The sequence below is a fragment of the Oncorhynchus gorbuscha genome, unplaced genomic scaffold (assembly GCF_021184085.1).
Source record: "Oncorhynchus gorbuscha isolate QuinsamMale2020 ecotype Even-year unplaced genomic scaffold, OgorEven_v1.0 Un_scaffold_2863, whole genome shotgun sequence".
NCBI lineage: Eukaryota > Metazoa > Chordata > Actinopteri > Salmoniformes > Salmonidae > Oncorhynchus > Oncorhynchus gorbuscha.
In genome coordinates this window covers 26,818-49,287 of record NW_025747258.1, presented here as the reverse complement: position 1 = coordinate 49,287, position 22,470 = coordinate 26,818, and the positions used below count along the sequence as shown (strand labels likewise).

General features: G+C 50.1%; 1 protein-coding gene across 1 annotated transcript; it reads right to left on the bottom strand.

Moving 5' to 3' along the window:
* Positions 1–13,503: 13,503 nt before the first annotated feature.
* LOC124026876 (E3 ubiquitin-protein ligase SMURF1-like) lies at positions 13,504–21,121 on the bottom strand. Its single transcript, XM_046339547.1, has 4 exons — positions 20,860–21,121; positions 17,159–17,197; positions 16,080–16,188; positions 13,504–13,553 (listed from the first exon to the last, which is right to left on the bottom strand). Exons 1-4 carry the CDS (start codon positions 20,912–20,914, stop codon positions 13,511–13,513), a joined length of 246 nt encoding a protein of 81 aa, XP_046195503.1. The 5' UTR covers positions 20,915–21,121; the 3' UTR covers positions 13,504–13,510.
* Positions 21,122–22,470: the final 1,349 nt, after the last annotated feature.

Here is a 22,470-nt window from a genome sequence, read left to right as displayed (position 1 = left end):
AGCCATCAGTCCTATACAGCCCGTGTGTGTGTGTCTCTTACAGCCCGTGTCTTTCAGTCTGCTGATAGAGGTAGCCATCAGTCCTATACAGCCAGTGTGTGTGTGTGTGTCTCTTACAGCCCGTGTCTTTCAGTCTGCTGATAGAGGTAGCCATCAGTCCTATACAGCCCGTGTGTGTGTGTGTGTCTCTTACAGCCCGTGTCTTTCAGTCTGCTGATAGAGTTAGCCATCAGTCCTATACAGCCCGTGTGTGTGTGTGTGTGTCTCTTACAGCCCGTGTCTTTCAGTCTGCTGATAGAGGTAGCCATCAGTCCTATACAGCCCGTGTGTGTGTGTGTGTCTCTTACAGCCCGTGTCTTTGTGTCTGCTGACAGCCCGTGTAGCCATGTGTCCTATACAGCCCGTGTGTGTGTGTGTGTCTCTTACAGCCCGTGTGTGTGTGTGTGTGTCTTTCAGCCCGTGTCTGCTGATAGTGTAGTCTCTTACAGCCCGTGTGTGTGTGTGTGTCTCTTACAGCCCGTGTGTGTGTGTGTGTCTCTTACAGCCCGTGTCTTTCAGTCTGCTGATAGAGGTAGCCATCAGTCCTATACAGCCCGTGTGTGTGTGTGTGTCTCTTACAGCCCGTGTCTTTCAGTCTGCTGATAGAGGTAGCCATCAGTCCTATACAGCCCGTGTGTGTGTGTGTGTGTCTCTTACAGCCCGTGTCTTTCAGTCTGCTGATAGAGTTAGCCATCAGTCCTATACAGCCCGTGTGTGTGTGTGTGTGTGTGTGTCTCTTACAGCCCGTGTCTTTCAGTCTGCTGATAGAGGTAGCCATCAGTCCTATACAGCCCGTGTGTGTGTGTGTGTGTCTCTTACAGCCCGTGTGTGTGTGTGTGTGTCTCTTACAGCCCGTGTCTTTCAGTCTGCTGATAGAGGTAGCCATCAGTCCTATACAGCCCGTGTGTGTGTGTGTGTCTCTTACAGCCCGTGTGTGTGTGTGTGTGTCTCTTACAGCCCGTGTCTTTCAGTCTGCTGATAGAGGTAGCCATCAGTCCTATACAGCCCGTGTGTGTGTGTGTGTCTCTTACAGCCCGTGTGTGTGTGTGTGTGTCTCTTACAGCCCGTGTCTTTCAGTCTGCTGATAGAGGTAGCCATCAGTCCTATACAGCCCGTGTGTGTGTGTGTGTCTCTTACAGCCCGTGTCTTTCAGTCTGCTGATAGAGGTAGCCATCAGTCCTATACAGCCCGTGTGTGTGTGTGTGTCTCTTACAGTCTTTCCCTGATAGAGGTAGTGTGTGTGTGTGTGTGTGTCTCTTACAGCCCGTGTCTTTCAGTCTGCTGATAGAGGTAGCCATCAGTCCTATACAGCCCGTGTGTGTGTGTGTGTCTCTTACAGCCCGTGTCTTTCAGTCTGCTGATAGAGTTAGCCATCAGTCCTATACAGCCCGTGTCTTTCAGTCTGCTGATAGAGGTAGCCATCAGTCCTATACAGCCCGTGTGTGTGTGTGTGTACAGCCCGTGTCTTTCAGTCTGCTGATAGAGGTAGCCATCAGTCCTATACAGCCCGTGTGTGTGTGTGTGTCTCTTACAGCCCGTGTCTTTCAGTCTGCTGATAGAGGTAGCCATCAGTCCTATACAGCCCGTGTGTGTGTGTGTGTCTCTTACAGCCCGTGTCTTTCAGTCTGCTGATAGAGGTAGCCATCAGTCCTATACAGCCCGTGTGTGTGTGTGTGTCTCTTACAGCCCGTGTCTTTCAGTCTGCTGATAGAGTTAGCCATCAGTCCTATACAGCCCGTGTGTGTGTGTGTGTCTCTTACAGCCCGTGTCTTTCAGTCTGCTGATAGAGGTAGCCATCAGTCCTATACAGCCCGTGTGTGTGTGTGTGTCTCTTACAGCCCGTGTCTTTCAGTCTGCTGATAGAGGTAGCCATCAGTCCTATACAGCCCGTGTGTGTGTGTGTGTCTCTTACAGCCCGTGTCTTTCAGTCTGCTGATAGAGGTAGCCATCAGTCCTATACAGCCCGTGTGTGTGTGTGTGTCTCTTACAGCCCGTGTCTTTCAGTCTGCTGATAGAGGTAGCCATCAGTCCTATACAGCCCGTGTGTGTGTGTGTGTCTCTTACAGCCCGTGTCTTTCAGTCTGCTGATAGAGGTAGCCATCAGTCCTATACAGCCCGTGTGTGTGTGTGTGTCTCTTACAGCCCGTGTCTTTCAGTCTGCTGATAGAGGTAGCCATCAGTCCTATACAGCCCGTGTGTGTGTGTGTGTCTCTTACAGCCCGTGTCTTTCAGTCTGCTGATAGAGGTAGCCATCAGTCCTATACAGCCCGTGTGTGTGTGTGTGTCTCTTACAGCCCGTGTCTTTCAGTCTGCTGATAGAGGTAGCCATCAGTCCTATACAGCCCGTGTGTGTGTGTGTGTGTGTCTCTTACAGCCCGTGTCTTTCAGTCTGCTGATAGAGGTAGCCATCAGTCCTATACAGCCCGTGTGTGTGTGTGTGTCTCTTACAGCCCGTGTCTTTCAGTCTGCTGATAGAGGTAGCCATCAGTCCTATACAGCCCGTGTGTGTGTGTGTGTGTCTCTTACAGCCCGTGTCTTTCAGTCTGCTGATAGAGGTAGCCATCAGTCCTATACAGCCCGTGTGTGTGTGTGTGTGTCTCTTACAGCCCGTGTCTTTCAGTCTGCTGATAGAGTTAGCCATCAGTCCTATACAGCCCGTGTGTGTGTGTTGTGTCTCTTACAGCCCGTGTCTTTCAGTCTGCTGATAGAGTTAGCCATCAGTCCTATACAGCCCGTGTGTGTGTGTGTGTGTCTCTTACAGCCCGTGTCTTTCAGTCTGCTGATAGAGGTAGCCATCAGTCCTATACAGCCCGTGTGTGTGTGTGTGTGTGTCTCTTACAGCCCGTGTCTTTCAGTCTGCTGATAGAGGTAGCCATCAGTCCTATACAGCCCGTGTGTGTGTGTGTGTGTCTCTTACAGTGTGTGTGTGTGTGTGTCTCTTACAGCCCGTGTCTTTCAGTCTGCTGATAGAGGTAGCCATCAGTCCTATACAGCCCGTGTGTGTGTGTGTGTCTCTTACAGCCCGTGTGTGTGTGTGTGTGTGTCTCTTACAGCCCGTGTCTTTCAGTCTGCTGATAGAGGTAGCCATCAGTCCTATACAGCCCGTGTGTGTGTGTGTGTCTCTTACAGCCCGTGTCTTTCAGTCTGCTGATAGAGGTAGCCATCAGTCCTATACAGCCCGTGTGTGTGTGTGTCTCTTACAGCCCGTGTCTTTCAGTCTGCTGATAGAGGTAGCCATCAGTCCTATACAGCCCGTGTGTGTGTGTGTGTGTGTCTCTTACAGCCCGTGTCTTTCAGTCTGCTGATAGAGGTAGCCATCAGTCCTATACAGCCCGTGTGTGTGTGTGTGTCTCTTACAGCCCGTGTGTGTGTGTGTGTCTCTTACAGCCCGTGTCTTTGTGTCTCTGCTGTCTTTCAGTCTGCTGATAGAGGTAGCCATCAGTCCTATACAGCCCGTGTGTGTGTGTGTGTGTGTCTCTTACAGCCCGTGTCTTTGTCTGCTTACAGCCCAGTACAGTGTGTGTGTGTGTGTGTGTCTCTTACAGCCCGTGTCTTTCAGTCTGCTGATAGAGGTAGCCATCAGTCCTATACAGCCCGTGTGTGTGTGTGTGTGTCTCTTACAGCCCGTGTGTGTGTGTGTGTGTGTGTCTCTTACAGCCCGTGTCTTTCAGTCTGCTGATAGAGGTAGCCATCAGTCCTATACAGCCCGTGTGTGTGTGTGTGTCTCTTACAGCCCGTGTCTCTTACAGTCTGCTGATAGAGTAGCCATCAGTCCTATACAGCCCGTGTGTGTGTGTGTGTGTCTCTTACAGCCCGTGTCTTTCAGTCTGCTGATAGAGGTAGCCATCAGTCCTATACAGCCCGTGTGTGTGTGTGTGTCTCTTACAGCCCGTGTCTTTCAGTCTGCTGATAGAGTTAGCCATCAGTCCTATACAGCCCGTGTGTGTGTGTGTGTCTCTTACAGCCCGTGTCTTTCAGTCTGCTGATAGAGGTAGCCATCAGTCCTATACAGCCCGTGTGTGTGTGTGTGTCTCTTACAGCCCGTGTCTTTCAGTCTGCTGATAGAGTAGCCATCAGTCCTATACAGCCGTGTGTGTGTGTGTGTGTGTGTGTCTCTTACAGCCCGTGTCTTTCAGTCTGCTGATAGAGTTAGCCATCAGTCCTATACAGCCCGTGTGTGTGTGTGTGTGTCTCTTACAGCCCGTGTCTTTCAGTCTGCTGATAGAGGTAGCCATCAGTCCTATACAGCCCGTGTGTGTGTGTGTGTGTCTCTTACAGCCCGTGTCTTTCAGTCTGCTGATAGAGGTAGCCATCAGTCCTATACAGCCCGTGTGTGTGTGTGTGTCTCTTACAGCCCGTGTCTTTCAGTCTGCTGATAGAGTTAGCCATCAGTCCTATACAGCCCGTGTGTGTGTGTGTGTCTCTTACAGCCCGTGTCTTTCAGTCTGCTGATAGAGGTAGCCATCAGTCCTATACAGCCCGTGTGTGTGTGTGTGTCTCTTACAGCCCGTGTCTTTCAGTCTGCTGATAGAGTTAGCCATCAGTCCTATACAGCCCGTGTGTGTGTGTGTGTCTCTTACAGCCCGTGTCTTTCAGTCTGCTGATAGAGTTAGCCATCAGTCCTATACAGCCCGTGTGTGTGTGTGTGTGTGTGTGTGTGTGTGTCTCTTACAGCCCGTGTCTTTCAGTCTGCTGATAGAGGTAGCCATCAGTCCTATACAGCCCGTGTGTGTGTGTGTGTCTCTCTTACAGCCCGTGTCTTTCAGTCTGCTGATAGAGTTAGCCATCAGTCCTATACAGCCCGTGTGTGTGTGTGTGTCTCTTACAGCCCGTGTCTTTCAGTCTGCTGATAGAGGTAGCCATCAGTCCTATACAGCCCGTGTGTGTGTGTGTGTGTCTCTTACAGCCCGTGTCTTTCAGTCTGCTGATAGAGTTAGCCATCAGTCCTATACAGCCCGTGTGTGTGTGTCTCTTACAGCCCGTGTCTTTCAGTCTGCTGATAGAGGTAGCCATCAGTCCTATACAGCCCGTGTGTGTGTGTGTGTCTCTTACAGCCCGTGTCTTTCAGTCTGCTGATAGAGTTAGCCATCAGTCCTATACAGCCCGTGTGTGTGTGTGTGTCTCTTACAGCCCGTGTCTTTCAGTCTGCTGATAGAGTTAGCCATCAGTCCTATACAGCCCGTGTGTGTGTGTGTGTGTGTGTCTCTTACAGCCCGTGTCTTTCAGTCTGCTGATAGAGGTAGCCATCAGTCCTATACAGCCCCGTGTCTTTCAGTCTGCTGTGTGTGTGTCTCTTACAGCCCGTGTCTTTCAGTCTGCTGATAGAGTTAGCCATCAGTCCTATACAGCCCGTGTGTGTGTGTGTGTGTCTCTTACAGCCCGTGTCTTTCAGTCTGCTGATAGAGGTAGCCATCAGTCCTATACAGCCCGTGTGTGTGTGTGTGTCTCTTACAGCCCGTGTCTTTCAGTCTGCTGATAGAGTTAGCCATCAGTCCTATACAGCCCGTGTGTGTGTGTGTGTCTCTTACAGCCCGTGTCTTTCAGTCTGCTGATAGAGTTAGCCATCAGTCCTATACAGCCCGTGTGTGTGTGTGTGTCTCTTACAGCCCGTGTGTGTGTGTGTGTCTCTTACAGCCCGTGTCTTTCAGTCTGCTGATAGAGTTAGCCATCAGTCCTATACAGCCCGTGTGTGTGTGTGTGTCTCTTACAGCCCGTGTCTTTCAGTCTGCTGATAGAGTTAGCCATCAGTCCTATACAGCCCGTGTGTGTGTGTGTGTGTCTCTTACAGCCCGTGTCTTTCAGTCTGCTGATAGAGGTAGCCATCAGTCCTATACAGCCCGTGTGTGTGTGTGTGTCTCTTACAGCCCGTGTCTTTCAGTCTGCTGATAGAGGTAGCCATCAGTCCTATACAGCCCGTGTGTGTGTGTGTGTCTCTTACAGCCCGTGTCTTTCAGTCTGCTGATAGAGTTAGCCATCAGTCCTATACAGCCCGTGTGTGTGTGTGTGTGTCTCTTACAGCCCGTGTCTTTCAGTCTGCTGATAGAGGTAGCCATCAGTCCTATACAGCCCGTGTGTGTGTGTGTGTGTCTCTTACAGCCCGTGTCTTTCAGTCTGCTGATAGAGGTAGCCATCAGTCCTATACAGCCCGTGTGTGTGTGTGTGTCTCTTACAGCCCGTGTCTTTCAGTCTGCTGATAGAGGTAGCCATCAGTCCTATACAGCCCGTGTGTGTGTGTGTGTCTCTTACAGCCCGTGTCTTTCAGTCTGCTGATAGAGGTAGCCATCAGTCCTATACAGCCCGTGTGTGTGTGTGTGTGTGTCTCTTACAGCCCGTGTCTTTCAGTCTGCTGATAGAGGTAGCCATCAGTCCTATACAGCCCTGTGTGTGTGTGTGTGTGTGTGTCTCTTACAGCCCGTGTCTTTCAGTCTGCTGATAGAGGTAGCCATCAGTCCTATACAGCCCGTGTGTGTGTGTGTGTCTCTTACAGCCCGTGTCTTTCAGTCTGCTGATAGAGGTAGCCATCAGTCCTATACAGCCCGTGTGTGTGTGTGTGTGTCTCTTACAGCCCGTGTCTTTCAGTCTGCTGATAGAGGTAGCCATCAGTCCTATACAGCCCGTGTGTGTGTGTGTCTCTTACAGCCCGTGTCTTTCAGTCTGCTGATAGAGGTAGCCATCAGTCCTATACAGCCCGTGTGTGTGTGTGTGTCTCTTACAGCCCGTGTCTTTCAGTCTGCTGATAGAGGTAGCCATCAGTCCTATACAGCCGTGTGTGTGTGTGTGTGTGTCTCTTACAGCCCGTGTCTTTCAGTCTGCTGATAGAGGTAGCCATCAGTCCTATACAGCCCGTGTGTGTGTGTGTGTCTCTTACAGCCCGTGTGTGTGTGTGTGTGTCTCTTACAGCCCGTGTGTGTGTGTGTGTCTCTTACAGCCCGTGTCTTTCAGTCTGCTGTGTAGCCTCAGTACAGCCCGTGTGTGTGTGTGTGTCTCTTACAGCCCGTGTCTTTCAGTCTGCTGATAGAGGTAGCCATCAGTCCTATACAGCCCGTGTGTGTGTGTGTGTCTCTTACAGCCCGTGTCTTTCAGTCTGCTGATAGAGGTAGCCATCAGTCCTATACAGCCCGTGTGTGTGTGTGTGTGTCTCTTACAGCCCGTGTCTTTCAGTCTGCTGATAGAGGTAGCCATCAGTCCTATACAGCCCGTGTGTGTGTGTGTGTCTCTTACAGCCCGTGTCTTTCAGTCTGCTGATAGAGGTAGCCATCAGTCCTATACAGCCCGTGTGTGTGTGTGTGTGTCTCTTACAGCCCGTGTCTTTCAGTCTGCTGATAGAGGTAGCCATCAGTCCTATACAGCCCGTGTGTGTGTGTGTGTCTCTTACAGCCCGTGTCTTTCAGTCTGCTGATAGAGGTAGCCATCAGTCCTATACAGCCCGTGTGTGTGTGTGTGTGTGTCTCTTACAGCCCGTGTGTGTGTGTGTGTGTCTCTTACAGCCCGTGTCTTTCAGTCTGCTGATAGAGGTAGCCATCAGTCCTATACAGCCCGTGTGTGTGTGTGTGTCTCTTACAGCCCGTGTCTTTCAGTCTGCTGATAGAGGTAGCCATCAGTACAGCCCTGTGTGTGTCTCTTACAGTCCAGTCTGCTGTGTGTGTGTGTGTGTGTGTGTGTCTTACAGCCCGTGTCTTTCAGTCTGCTGATAGAGGTAGCCATCAGTCCTATACAGCCCGTGTGTGTGTGTGTGTCTCTTACAGCCCGTGTCTTTCAGTCTGCTGATAGAGGTAGCCATCAGTCCTATACAGCCCGTGTGTGTGTGTGTGTCTCTTACAGCCCGTGTCTTTCAGTCTGCTGATAGAGTTAGCCATCAGTCCTATACAGCCCGTGTGTGTGTGTGTGTGTGTCTCTTACAGCCCGTGTCTTTCAGTCTGCTGATAGAGGTAGCCATCAGTCCTATACAGCCCGTGTGTGTGTGTGTGTGTGTGTGTGTCTCTTACAGCCCGTGTCTTTCAGTCTGCTGATAGAGGTAGCCATCAGTCCTATACAGCCCGTGTGTGTGTGTGTGTCTCTTACAGCCCGTGTCTTTCAGTCTGCTGATAGAGGTAGCCATCAGTCCTATACAGCCCGTGTGTGTGTGTGTGTCTCTTACAGCCCGTGTCTTTCAGTCTGCTGATAGAGTTAGCCATCAGTCCTATACAGCCCGTGTGTGTGTGTGTGTCTCTTACAGCCCGTGTCTTTCAGTCTGCTGATAGAGGTAGCCATCAGTCCTATACAGCCCGTGTGTGTGTGTGTGTGTCTCTTACAGCCCGTGTCTTTCAGTCTGCTGATAGTGTCAGCCCTGTGTGTGTGTGTGTGTCTTACAGCCCGTGTGTGTGTGTGTGTGTCCTATACAGCCCGTGTGTGTGTGTGTGTGTCTCTTACAGCCCGTGTCTCTTACAGTCTGTGTGTGTGTGTGTCTTACAGCCCGTGTCTTTCAGTCTGCTGTGTGTGTCCTTACAGCCCGTGTGTGTGTGTGTGTGTCTCTTACAGCCCGTGTCTTTCAGTCTGCTGATAGAGGTAGCCATCAGTCCTATACAGCCCGTGTGTGTGTGTGTGTCTCTTACAGCCCGTGTCTTTCAGTCTGCTGATAGAGGTAGCCATCAGTCCTATACAGCCCGTGTGTGTGTGTGTGTCTCTTACAGCCCGTGTGTGTGTGTGTGTGTGTCTCTTACAGCCCGTGTCTTTCAGTCTGCTGATAGAGGTAGCCATCAGTCCTATACAGCCCGTGTGTGTGTGTGTGTGTCTCTTACAGCCCGTGTCTTTCAGTCTGTGTGTGTGCCATCAGTCTTACAGCCCGTGTGTGTGTCAGTCTACAGCCCGTGTCTTTCAGTCTGCTGATAGAGGTAGCCATCAGTCCTATACAGCCCGTGTGTGTGTGTGTCTCTTACAGCCCGTGTCTTTCAGTGTGTGTGTGTGTGTCTCTTACAGCCCGTGTCTTTCAGTCTGCTGATAGAGGTAGCCATCAGTCCTATACAGCCCGTGTGTGTGTGTGTCTCTTACAGCCCGTGTGTGTGTGTGTGTGTCTCTTACAGCCCGTGTGTGTGTGTGTGTCTCTTACAGCCCGTGTCTTTCAGTCTGCTGATAGAGGTAGCCATCAGTCCTATACAGCCCGTGTGTGTGTGTGTGTCTCTTACAGCCCGTGTCTTTCAGTCTGCTGATAGAGGTAGCCATCAGTCCTATACAGCCCGTGTGTGTGTGTGTGTGTCTCTTACAGCCCGTGTGTGTGTGTGTGTGTGTCTCTTACAGCCCGTGTCTTTCAGTCTGCTGATAGAGGTAGCCATCAGTCCTATACAGCCCGTGTGTGTGTGTGTGTCTCTTACAGCCCGTGTCTTTCAGTCTGCTGATAGAGTTAGCCATCAGTCCTATACAGCCCGTGTCTTTCAGTCTGCTGATAGAGGTAGCCATCAGTCCTATACAGCCCGTGTGTGTGTGTGTGTCTCTTACAGCCCGTGTCTTTCAGTCTGCTGATAGAGGTAGCCATCAGTCCTATACAGCCCGTGTGTGTGTGTGTGTCTCTTACAGCCCGTGTCTTTCAGTCTGCTGATAGAGGTAGCCATCAGTCCTATACAGCCCGTGTGTGTGTGTGTGTGTGTCTCTTACAGCCCGTGTCTTTCAGTCTGCTGATAGAGTTAGCCATCAGTCCTATACAGCCCGTGTGTGTGTGTGTGTCTCTTACAGCCCGTGTCTTTCAGTCTGCTGATAGAGGTAGCCATCAGTCCTATACAGCCCGTGTGTGTGTGTGTGTCTCTTACAGCCCGTGTCTTTCAGTCTGCTGATAGAGGTAGCCATCAGTCCTATACAGCCCGTGTGTGTGTGTGTGTGTCTCTTACAGCCCGTGTCTTTCAGTCTGCTGATAGAGTTAGCCATCAGTCCTACATACAGCCCGTGTGTGTGTGTGTGTGTCTCTTACAGCCCGTGTCTTTCAGTCTGCTGATAGAGGTAGCCATCAGTCCTATACAGCCCGTGTGTGTGTGTGTGTCTCTTACAGCCCGTGTCTTTCAGTCTGCTGATAGAGTTAGCCATCAGTCCTATACAGCCCGTGTGTGTGTGTGTGTCTCTTACAGCCCGTGTCTTTCAGTCTGCTGATAGAGGTAGCCATCAGTCCTATACAGCCCGTGTGTGTGTGTGTGTCTCTTACAGCCCGTGTCTTTCAGTCTGCTGATAGAGGTAGCCATCAGTCCTATACAGCCCGTGTGTGTGTGTGTGTCTCTTACAGCCCGTGTCTTTCAGTCTGCTGATAGAGGTAGCCATCAGTCCTATACAGCCCGTGTGTGTGTGTGTGTCTCTTACAGCCCGTGTCTTTCAGTCTGCTGATAGAGGTAGCCATCAGTCCTATACAGCCCGTGTGTGTGTGTGTGTGTGTGTCTCTTACAGCCCGTGTCTTTCAGTCTGCTGATAGAGTTAGCCATCAGTCCTATACAGCCCGTGTGTGTGTGTGTGTCTCTTACAGCCCGTGTCTTTCAGTCTGCTGATAGAGGTAGCCATCAGTCCTATACAGCCCGTGTGTGTGTGTGTGTGTCTCTTACAGCCCGTGTCTTTCAGTCTGCTGATAGAGTTAGCCATCAGTCCTATACAGCCCGTGTGTGTGTGTGTGTCTCTTACAGCCCGTGTCTTTCAGTCTGCTGATAGAGGTAGCCATCAGTCCTATACAGCCCGTGTGTGTGTGTGTGTGTCTCTTACAGCCCGTGTCTTTCAGTCTGCTGATAGAGGTAGCCATCAGTCCTATACAGCCCGTGTGTGTGTGTGTGTGTCTCTTACAGCCCGTGTCTTTCAGTCTGCTGATAGAGTTAGCCATCAGTCCTATACAGCCCGTGTGTGTGTGTGTGTGTCTCTTACAGCCCGTGTCTTTCAGTCTGCTGATAGAGTTAGCCATCAGTCCTATACAGCCCGTGTGTGTGTGTGTGTCTCTTACAGCCCGTGTCTTTCAGTCTGCTGATAGAGGTAGCCATCAGTCCTATACAGCCCGTGTGTGTGTGTGTGTGTGTCTCTTACAGCCCGTGTCTTTCAGTCTGCTGATAGAGGTAGCCATCAGTCCTATACAGCCCGTGTGTGTGTGTGTGTGTCTCTTACAGCCCGTGTGTGTGTGTGTGTCTCTTACAGCCCGTGTCTTTCAGTCTGCTGATAGAGGTAGCCATCAGTCCTATACAGCCCGTGTGTGTGTGTGTGTCTCTTACAGCCCGTGTGTGTGTGTGTGTGTGTGTCTCTTACAGCCCGTGTCTTTCAGTCTGCTGATAGAGGTAGCCATCAGTCCTATACAGCCCGTGTGTGTGTGTGTGTCTCTTACAGCCCGTGTCTTTCAGTCTGCTGATAGAGGTAGCCATCAGTCCTATACAGCCCGTGTGTGTGTGTGTGTCTCTTACAGCCCGTGTCTTTCAGTCTGCTGATAGAGGTAGCCATCAGTCCTATACAGCCCGTGTGTGTGTGTGTGTGTCTCTTACAGCCCGTGTCTTTCAGTCTGCTGATAGAGTTAGCCATCAGTCCTATACAGCCCGTGTGTGTGTGTGTGTCTCTTACAGCCCGTGTCTTTCAGTCTGCTGATAGAGGTAGCCATCAGTCCTATACAGCCCGTGTGTGTGTGTGTGTGTCTCTTACAGCCCGTGTCTTTCAGTCTGCTGATAGAGTTAGCCATCAGTCCTATACAGCCCGTGTGTGTGTGTGTGTGTCTCTTACAGCCCGTGTCTTTCAGTCTGCTGATAGAGGTAGCCATCAGTCCTATACAGCCCGTGTGTGTGTGTGTGTGTGTCTCTTACAGCCCGTGTCTTTCAGTCTGCTGATAGAGTTAGCCATCAGTCCTATACAGCCCGTGTGTGTGTGTGTGTCTCTTACAGCCCGTGTCTTTCAGTCTGCTGATAGAGGTAGCCATCAGTCCTATACAGCCCAGCCCGTGTGTGTGTGTGTGTGTGTCTCTTACAGCCCGTGTCTTTCAGTCTGCTGATAGAGGTAGCCATCAGTCCTATACAGCCCGTGTGTGTGTGTGTGTCTCTTACAGCCCGTGTCTTTCAGTCTGCTGATAGAGTTAGCCATCAGTCCTATACAGCCCGTGTGTGTGTGTGTGTGTCTCTTACAGCCCGTGTCTTTCAGTCTGCTGATAGAGTTAGCCATCAGTCCTATACAGCCCGTGTGTGTGTGTGTGTGTCTCTTACAGCCCGTGTCTTTCAGTCTGCTGATAGAGGTAGCCATCAGTCCTATACAGCCCGTGTGTGTGTGTGTGTGTCTCTTACAGCCCGTGTCTTTCAGTCTGCTGATAGAGGTAGCCATCAGTCCTATACAGCCCGTGTGTGTGTGTGTGTGTCTCTTACAGCCCGTGTGTGTGTGTGTGTGTCTCTTACAGCCCGTGTCTTTCAGTCTGCTGATAGAGGTAGCCATCAGTCCTATACAGCCCGTGTGTGTGTGTGTGTCTCTTACAGCCATCGTACAGTGTGTGTGTGTGTGTGTCTCTTACAGCCCGTGTCTTTCAGTCTGCTGATAGAGGTAGCCATCAGTCCTATACAGCCCGTGTGTGTGTGTGTGTCTCTTACAGCCCGTGTCTTTCAGTCTGCTGATAGAGGTAGCCATCAGTCCTATACAGCCCGTGTGTGTGTGTGTGTCTCTTACAGCCCGTGTCTTTCAGTCTGCTGATAGAGGTAGCCATCAGTCCTATACAGCCCGTGTGTGTGTGTGTGTCTCTTACAGCCCGTGTCTTTCAGTCTGCTGATAGAGGTAGCCATCAGTCCTATACAGCCCGTGTGTGTGTGTGTGTGTCTCTTACAGCCCGTGTCTTTCAGTCTGCTGATAGAGGTAGCCATCAGTCCTATACAGCCCGTGTGTGTGTGTGTGTGTCTCTTACAGCCCGTGTGTGTGTGTGTGTCTTTCAGTCTGCTGATAGAGGTAGCCATCAGTCCTATACAGCCCGTGTGTGTGTGTGTGTCTCTTACAGCCCGTGTCTTTCAGTCTGCTGATAGAGGTAGCCATCAGTCCTATACAGCCCGTGTGTGTGTGTGTGTGTCTCTTACAGCCCGTGTCTTTCAGTCTGCTGATAGAGGTAGCCATCAGTCCTATACAGCCCGTGTGTGTGTGTGTGTCTCTTACAGCCCGTGTCTTTCAGTCTGCTGATAGAGGTAGCCATCAGTCCTATACAGCCCGTGTGTGTGTGTGTGTCTCTTACAGCCCGTGTCTTTCAGTCTGCTGATAGAGGTAGCCATCAGTCCTATACAGCCCGTGTGTGTGTGTGTGTGTCTCTTACAGCCCGTGTCTTTCAGTCTGCTGATAGAGGTAGCCATCAGTCCTACAGCCCGTGTGTGTGTGTGTGTGTCTCTTACAGCCGTGTCTTTCAGTCTGCTGATAGAGGTAGCCATCAGTGTGTGTGTGTGTGTCTCTTACAGCCCGTGTCTTTCAGTCTGCTGATAGAGGTAGCCATCAGTCCTATACAGCCCAGGAACCCGGCGCCCTGTGCTTGTGGATCTTCTTACAGCACACTGATGGTGATGGAGTCTGTCTTCCCTATGTACCTACACACACACACACACACACACACTACACAGCCCACACACACACACACACACACACACACACACACACACACACACACACACACACAGCCCACACACACACACACACACAGTCACACACACACACACACATTTGATAGAGGTAGCCATTTCAGTTTTCATAACAATCAGTAAATCTGCCTTTTGGACGCCCGTGTGGCTGACATTTCTCCAGGAGGAGACTGAGTCCTATACAGGATGACCACCTGGTGTCTCTTACATTACATTTCTCCAGGAGGAGACTGAGAGGCAGGATGACCACCTGGTCCTGATTACATTTCTCCAGGAGGAGACTGAGGCAGGATGACCACCTGGTGGCTGATTACATTTCTCCAGGAGGAGACTGAGAGGCAGGATGACCACCTGGTGGTGATTACATTTCTCCAGGAGGAGTCTGCTGAGGCAGGATGACCACCTGGTGGCTGATTACATTTCTCCAGGAGGAGACTGAGTGGCAGGATGACCACCTGGTGGCTGATTACATTTCTCCAGGAGGAGACAGTGGCAGGATGACCACCTGGTGGCTGATTACATTTCTCCAGGAGGAGACAGATCTTCAGGATGACCACCTGGTGGCCATTACATTTCTCCAGGAGGAGTGATGGCAGGATGACCACCTGGTGGCTGATTACATTTCTCCAGGAGGAGACAGAGGCAGGATGACCACCTGGTGGCTGATTACATTTCTCCAGGAGGAGACTGAGTGGCAGGATGACCACCTGGTGGCTGATTACATTTCTCCAGGAGGAGACAGAGGCAGGATGACCACCTGGTGGCTGATTACATTTCTCCAGGAGGTGACTGAGAGGCAGGATGACCACCTGGTGGCTGATTACATTTCTCCAGGAGGAGACTGAGAGGCAGGATGACCACCTGGTGGCTGATTACATTTCTCCAGGAGGAGACTGAGAGGCAGGATGTCCACCTGGTGGCTGATTACATTTCTCCAGGAGGAGACTGAGTGGCAGGATGACCACCTGGTGGCTGATTACATTTCTCCAGGAGGAGACTGAGTGGCAGGATGACCACCTGGTGGCTGATTACATTTCTCCAGGAGGTGACTGAGAGGCAGGATGACCACCTGGTGGCTGATTACATTTCTCCAGGAGGTGACTGAGAGGCAGGATGACCACCTGGTGGCTGATTACATTTCTCCAGGAGGTGACTGAGAGGCAGGATGACCACCTGGTGGCTGATTACATTTCTCCAGGAGGTGACTGAGAGGCAGCAACACAAGATGACAACACAGCATGGCAGCAACTAATGACAACACAGCATGGCAGCAACACAACATGACAGCATGGCAGCAACTAATGACAACACAGCATGGCAGCAACACAACATGACAACACAGCATGGCAGCAACACAACATGACAACACAGCATGGTAGCAACACAACATGACAACACAGCATGGCAGCAACACAACATGACAACACAGCATGGCAGCAACACAACATGACAACACAGCATGGCAGCAACACAACATGACAACACAGCATGGCAGCAACACAACATGACAACACAGCATGGCAGCAACACAACAACATGGCAGCAACTAATGACAACACAGCATGGTACAGACAACGGACACAGACAACGGACAAGAAGAGAGAGCAGTGAAATAAAAACAAGTCATCAATGGGAAACAGACTGTGCCCCAGAAATCAGCCCCTCTTGGTCAGTGTCAACGCCCACTGTGTGTTCTGACCCGTCTCAGTGTGAACGGAACGATATCAACCGGATCAGAACTTTATGTGTGTGTTTCAGTGTGTTTCAGTGTGTTTCAGTGTGTTTCAGTGTGTTTCAGTGGGTTTCAGTGGGTTTCAGTGTGTTTCAGTGTGTTTCAGTGTGTTTCAGTGTGTTTCAGTGTGTTTCAGTGTGTTTCAGTGTGTTTCAGTGGGTTTCAGTGTGTTTCAGTGGGTTTCAGTGTGTTTCAGTGTGTTTCAGTGTGTTTCAGTGTGTTTCAGTGGTTTCAGTGTGTCAGTGTGTTTCAGTGTGTTTCAGTGTGTTTCAGTGGGTTTCAGTGTGTTTCAGTGTGTTTCAGTGTGTTTCAGTGGTTTCAGTTTGGGTTTCAGTGGGTTTCAGTGGGTTTCAGTGGGTTTCAGTGTGTTTCAGCAGTGGGTTTCAGTGGGTTTCAGTGGGCCAGTGGGTTTCAGTGGGTTTCAGTGCAGTGGGTTTCAGTGGGTTTCAGTGGGCCGCAGTGGGTTTCAGTGGGTTTCAGTGGGTTTCAGTGGGTTTCAGTGGGTTTCAGTGGGTTTCAGTGGGCCGCAGTGGGTTTCAGTGGGTTTCAGTGGGTTTCAGTGGGCCGCAGTGGGTTTCAGTGGGCCGCAGTGGGTTTCAGTGGGTTTCAGTGGGCCGCAGTGGGTTTCAGTGTGCCGCAGTGGGTTTCAGTGGGCCGCAGTGGGTTTCAGTGGGCCGCAGTGGGTTTCAGTGGGTCGCAGTGGGTTTCAGTGGGCCGCAGTGGGTTTCAGTGGGTTTACTCACAGGTCATAGTGTTGGTTCCATTTGGGGTCCAGAGTGCTCTTCACTGTGTCTGTAGAATGACACTGTCCTGATCCATCCACCACTACCTTTGCAAATGGGTCCGGCAACCCTACACACACACACACACACACACACACACACACACACACACACACACACACACACACACACACACACACACACACACACACACACACACACACACACACACACACACACACACACACACACACACACACACACACACACACACTTATTATAAAGTAGAATGTGAAAGAGAGAGGAAGACAGAAAGAAAGATGGAGACAGAGATACTTACAGAAGGAGACAGACAGAGAGGAGGGATCAGAGATACTTACAGAAGGAGACAGACAGAGAGGAGGGATCAGAGATACTTACAGAAGGAGACAGACAGAGAGGAGGGATCAGAGATACTTACAGAAGGAGACAGACAGAGAGGAGGGATCAGAGATACTTACAGAAGGAGACAGACAGAGAGGAGGGATCAGAGATATTTACAGAAGGAGACAGACAGAGAGGAGGGATCAGAGATACTTACAGAAGGAGACAGACAGAGAGGAGGGATCAGAGATACTTACAGAAGGAGACAGACAGAGAGGAGGGATCAGAGATACTTACAGAAGGAGACAGACAGAGAGGAGGGATCAGAGATACTTACAGAAGGAGACAGACAGAGAGGAGGGATCAGAGATATTTACAGAAGGAGACAGACAGAGAGGAGGGATCAGAGATACTTACAGAAGGAGACAGACAGAGAGGAGGGATCAGAGATACTTACAGAAGGAGACAGACAGAGAGGAGGGATCAGAGATACTTACAGAAGGAGACAGACAGAGAGGAGGGATCAGAGATACTTACAGAAGGAGACAGACAGAGAGGAGGGATCAGAGATACTTACAGAAGGAGACAGACAGAGAGGAGGGATCAGAGATACTTACAGAAGGAGACAGACAGAGAGGAGGGATCAGAGATACTTACAGAAGGAGACAGACAGAGAGGAGGGATCAGAGATACTTACAGAAGGAGACAGACAGAGAGGAGGGATCAGAGATACTTACGGAAGAAGTCTTTCTTTGCAAGGTTCTTGGCACATAAGACTAAAAACACAGAACAGACAACAGAGTCAAGGGACAGATGTCACTACAGACAGCCTGACAGCCAATCAGGGATCAGTGATGGCTGCTACAGAAGGAGACAGACAGAGATGTCTCTTCACCTCCCCACAGCTTCTCTCCTCCTCCTCCTCTCCACAGCTTCTCTCTCTTCATCTCCCTTCCTCCCACAGCTTCCCTCTTCATCTCCCTCCCTTTCTCTCCCACAGAAGAAGACCTCCTCCCCACACATCTTCAGACTCCTCCTCCCACAGCTTCCCTCTTCATCTCCCTCCCAGAACAGACAGCTTCTCTCTCAACCTCCTCCCCACAGATCCTCCTCCTCCTCCCCACAGCTTCTCTCAGATCATCCTGTGTATGTGTGTGTAGTGTATTTCAGTGTGTGTCTGTGGTGACCTGGTCTCACCTGTTGTTTCTCTCTCTGACCCTAACCTCCCCTAACCCACCTGTTGTCTCTCTCTCTGACCCTAACCCACCTCTCTCTCTCTGACCCTAACCCAACTAACCCACCTGTTGTCTCTCTCTCTGACCCTAACCCACCTGTTGTCTCTCTCTCTAACCCACCTGTTGACTCTCTCTGACCCTAACCCACCTGTTGTCTCTCTCTCTGACCCTAACCCACCTGTTGTCTCTCTCTCTCTGACCCTAACCCACCTGTTGTCTCTCTCTGACCCTAACCCACCTGTTGTCTCTCTCTGACCTGTTGTCTCTCCTCTGACCCTAACCCACCTGTTGTCTCTCTGACCCTAACCCACCTGTTGTCTCTCTCTGACCCTAACCCACCTGTTGTCTCTCTCTCTGACCCTAACCCACCTGTTGTCTCTCTCTGACCCTAACCCACCTGTTGTCTCTCTCTCTGACCCTAACCCACCTGTTGTCTCTCTCTCTGACCCTAACCCACCTGTTGTCTCTCTCTGACCCTAACCCACCTGTTGTCTCCCTGACCCTAACCCACCTGTTGTCTCTCTCTGACCCTAACCCACCTGTTGTCTCTCTCTGACCCTCTCTCTGACCCTCTCTGTTGTCTCTCTCCTAACCCACCTGTTGTCTCTCTCTGACCCTAACCCACCTGTTGTCTCTCTCTGACCCTAACCCACCTGTTGTCTCTCTCTCTGACCCTAACCCACCTGTTGTTGACCCTAACCCACCTGTTGTCTCTCTCTGACCCTAACTAACCCACCTGTTGTCTCTCTCTCTGACCCTAACCCACCTGTTGTCTCTCTCTCTGACCCTAACCCACCTGTTGTCTCTCTCTGACCCTAACCCACCTGTTGTCTCTCTCTCTGACCCTAACCCAACCCTAACCCACCTGTTGTCTCTCTCTCTAACCCACCTGACCCTAACCCACCTGTTGTCTCTCTCTCTGACCCTAACCCACCTGTTGTCTCTCTCTCTGACCCTAACCCACCTGTTGTCTCTCTCTCTGACCCTAACCCACCTGTTGTCTCTCTCTGACCCTAACCCACCTGTTGTCTCTCTCTGACCCTAACCCACCTGTTGTCTCTCTCTGACCCTAACCCACCTGTGTCTCTCTCTCTGACCCTAACCCACCTGTTGTCTCTCTCTCTGACCCTAACCCACCTGTTGTCTCTCTCTGACCCTAACCCACCTGTTGTCTCTCTCTGACCCCCTAACCCACCTGTTGTCTCTCTCTGACCCTAACCCACCTGTTGTCTCTCTCTGACCCTAACCCACCTGTTGTCTCTCTCTCTGACCCTAACCCACCTGTTGTCTCTCTCTCTGACCCTAACCCACCTGTTGTCTCTCTCTGACCCTAACCCACCTGTTGTCTCTCTCTGACCCTAACCCACCTGTTGTCTCTCTCTGACCCTAACCCACCTGTTGTCTCTCTCTGACCCTAACCCACCTGTTGTCTCTCTCTGACCCTAACCCACCTGTTGTCTCTCTCTGACCCTAACCCACCTGTTGTCTCTCTCTGACCCTAACCCACCTGTTGTCTCTCTCTCTGACCCTAACCCACCTGTTGTCTCTCTCTGACCCTAACCCACCTGTTGTCTCTCTCTGACCCTAACCCACCTGTTGTCTCTCTCTGACCCCACCTGGTGTCTCTCTCTGACCCTAACCCACCTGTTGTCTCTCTCTGACCCTAACCCACCTGTTGTCTCTCTCTGACCCCAACCCACCTGTTGTCTCTCTCTGACCCTAACCCACCTGGTGTCTCTCTCTGACCCTAACCCACCTGTTGTCTCTCTCTGACCCTAACCCACCTGTTGTCTCTCTCTGACCCTAACCCACCTGTTGTCTCTCTCTGACCCTAACCCACCTGTTGTCTCTCTCTGACCCTAACCCACCTGTTGTCTCTCTCTGACCCTAAACCTAACCCACCTGTTGTCTCTCTCTGACCCTAACCCACCTGTTGTCTCTGACTGACTCTCTCTGACCCTAACCCACCTGTTGTCTCTCAGCAGATGAATTGTCTGGCTAACCCACCTGTTGTCTCTCAGCAGATGAATTGTCTGGCTAACTAACGTTATCGGCTAACTACTAACGAGCAGACTATCAAAAATAAAATAAAAAATATCTAGGTGCTAGCCAACGTTACTGAGTATACATTAGTCAACTTAGTTTAGCGGCTTAATTTGCTCTAGAAACCCTACCAACTAGCTGCTTTGAGATCAGTTAGCTAGCTAGCTACATCTCTAAACACTAGCTGGTTAGCCAGGTTAGATATCTTGGTAATGTAGAGAGCAGGTCAGTTATAGGGGAAGTAGTTCGCTAGAATAGCTCCTGAATAGTCTAGTGAGGACGCTGGTTAGGTCTAGTTAGGACGCTGGTTAGGTCTAGTTAGGACACTGGTTAGGTCTAGTTAGGACGCTGGTTAGGTCTAGTTAGGACACTGGTTAGGTCTAGTTAGGACGCTGGTTAGGTCAAGTTAGGACACTGGTTAGGTCTAGTTAAGACACTGGTTAGGTCTAGTTAGGACACTGGTTAGGTCTAGTTAGGCCACCGTGGCAGGAGGACACTGGTTAGGTCTAGTTAGGACACTGGTTAGGTCTAGTTAGGACACTGGTTAGGTCTAGTTAGGACGCTGGTTAGGTCTAGTTAGGACACTGGTTAGGTCTAGTTAGGACACTGGTTAGGTCTAGTTAGGCCACTGGTTAGGTCTCGTTAGGCCACTGGTTAGGTCTAGTTAGGACACTGGTTAGGTCTAGTTAGGACACTGGTTAGGTCTAGTTAGGACACTGGTTAGGTCTCGTTAGGGCACTGGTCAACTAAACAGAGTATTATTCAGCTCATGACTAACCTACTAACTAACTGTTCCCGTTAGTTAACAAGCCAAACACCTTGGACGAGGCTGTTACAATGGCATTTGGCAGAGACAAACCAGCCTGTTAAATCAGGCGAATATTAGACGCCTTTCAATCTAAATAGCTAGTTAATAACGTTGATGAAGTAGCTATCCTTTTATTTGAACTAACTAATCAGAGTTAAGGCCTAGTTAACGTTACCTATTGTACGTTACGTTAGATAAATAGAGAAACCCCGGATGTGAACCCTGTCCAGTGTCGCTGGCGCCATGACAGGCTCGGAAATGTAGCTCTGTCCACCCCCCTGTTACAGGCTTTTAAATCCAGAATAATACAAATTAAACCGTAAGCGCTTTCCCGGTGTTTTAGTTAGTTTACCTGTCAGGCGGATTTTGATGCTGGACCCGGTCCTCCGAGACCCGGGACCCGACATCACAGCGGAAGAACTGTTACTGTAAACTCCCGTTGTTTTGTTGGTGTCGCTCCAACACACCAAGTCGACACTCCTTCCTGGGGGATAGTACTCTAGGTTGTCAGAATATGTGGCTTGTGTCTGTCTTCTTCAGGGGTTAAATGTGTATTATTTCCTGGCGAAATCCCCCGTCCCGACCGAGCCGCAACACAGACGGACATTTTCGGTGGACCATAGAATTAGAATACTAGAAGGACATGAACCGTCTTATGATTGTCTAAAGGGCGGCCATGTTGGTCAGGGAGTCGACCAACCATGGTTTCCCAGTGCTGTAAGATAAGATATTGTGAAAAATAATGAATGTAAATCATTTATCTGCCCTGTATGTGTGTTAGCTAGCTGGCCAGCCAGTTTTAAGAGGAATGATTTCCATTATTTTAATTAAATGCCAACATTCAAACAATACAGTCAATCCACCACAGCCAACAACAACGACATTTATGGTCTGTAAACATATTTTAGTATAAAAAAACAGTATAAAACCCATAAATTGTATTTATAATGATGTAAGGTATAATGAATGAGTGGCTATGCATTCTATGGAAAACAATGACCAGTGTCGAACTGTATTTTCCATGCGATGCTAGTGGAACTAACCTTCCACGGAGTTGATTGTCCCTTTCATATCATGGCTATAATGTAGCACATTTGTCTTTAGAAATGTGTTCAACATCCACTGAGTATCTAGCAAGTTTTTTACAGTAGTGGTTCTAGTTCTACAGTAATCTACAGTAATTGCTTTGGTAACCAAACAAACCGGACGCAACGCGGAGAGCTTGGAATAAGCCCTTAGCCGTGGTTTATTGGCCATATACCACAACCCCCTGAAGTGCCTTATTGCTATTATAACCTGGTTATCAATGTAATCAGAACAGTAAAAATAAATGTTTTGTCATGCCCGTGGTAACCACGGCTGTAAGCCAATCAGCATTCAGGGCTTGAACCACCCAGTTTATAAAGGGAAATAATACACGCTCTAGAATGCCATTCAAGCCACTCAGAAATTAGCATTCAACAATGGCATGGTATAAATTACAATATTTTAGGTTGACAATAATTATATTACATCATTTCTGATATCACATGCCTTTTATTTTAATGAATAAGAAAATCTGGATTCCAATTTGAATGGTTTGGATTTCTCCCTGACCAATATGGCTGCCATTTTCACCCAATTCTGGAATTTGACGGTTTATGACATTTCCCCTCTAGTAATTTGATAGGATCTCTATGTTCTGGACTGGCTCAAACAGGCATGTCCTGAAGTTACATGGCAAATACTTCCTGGGGTCTGGAAACATAGGCTCGGGAATCGAGGTGGGAAGGAGTGGGAAGGAGGAAAGAGTAAGGAGAGACACAGAGAAGGGAAGGAAGGAAGGAGAGGGTAAAGAAGAGAGAGAGAGAAGGAAGGAATGGAAGGAGAGGGTAAAGGAGAGAGAGAGAGAAAGGAGGGAGGGAAGAGAGGGTAAAGGAGAGAGGAGGCGGGAAGGATGAAAGAGTAAGGAGAGACACAGAGA

Bases quoted from the DNA above. Each gene is read 5' to 3' on its own strand.
- LOC124026876 (XM_046339547.1), bottom strand. From the start codon at position 20,914: ATGTCGGGTCCCGGGTCTCGGAGGACCGGGTCCAGCATCAAAATCCGC. The intron at 17,198-20,859 runs GTAAACTAACTA...CTGTGTTTTTAG, and splicing joins CATCAAAATCCGCCTGACAG to TCTTATGTGCCAAGAACCTT. The intron at 16,189-17,158 runs GTAAGTATCTCT...GTGTGTGTGTAG, and splicing joins TGCAAAGAAAGACTTCTTCC to GGTTGCCGGACCCATTTGCA.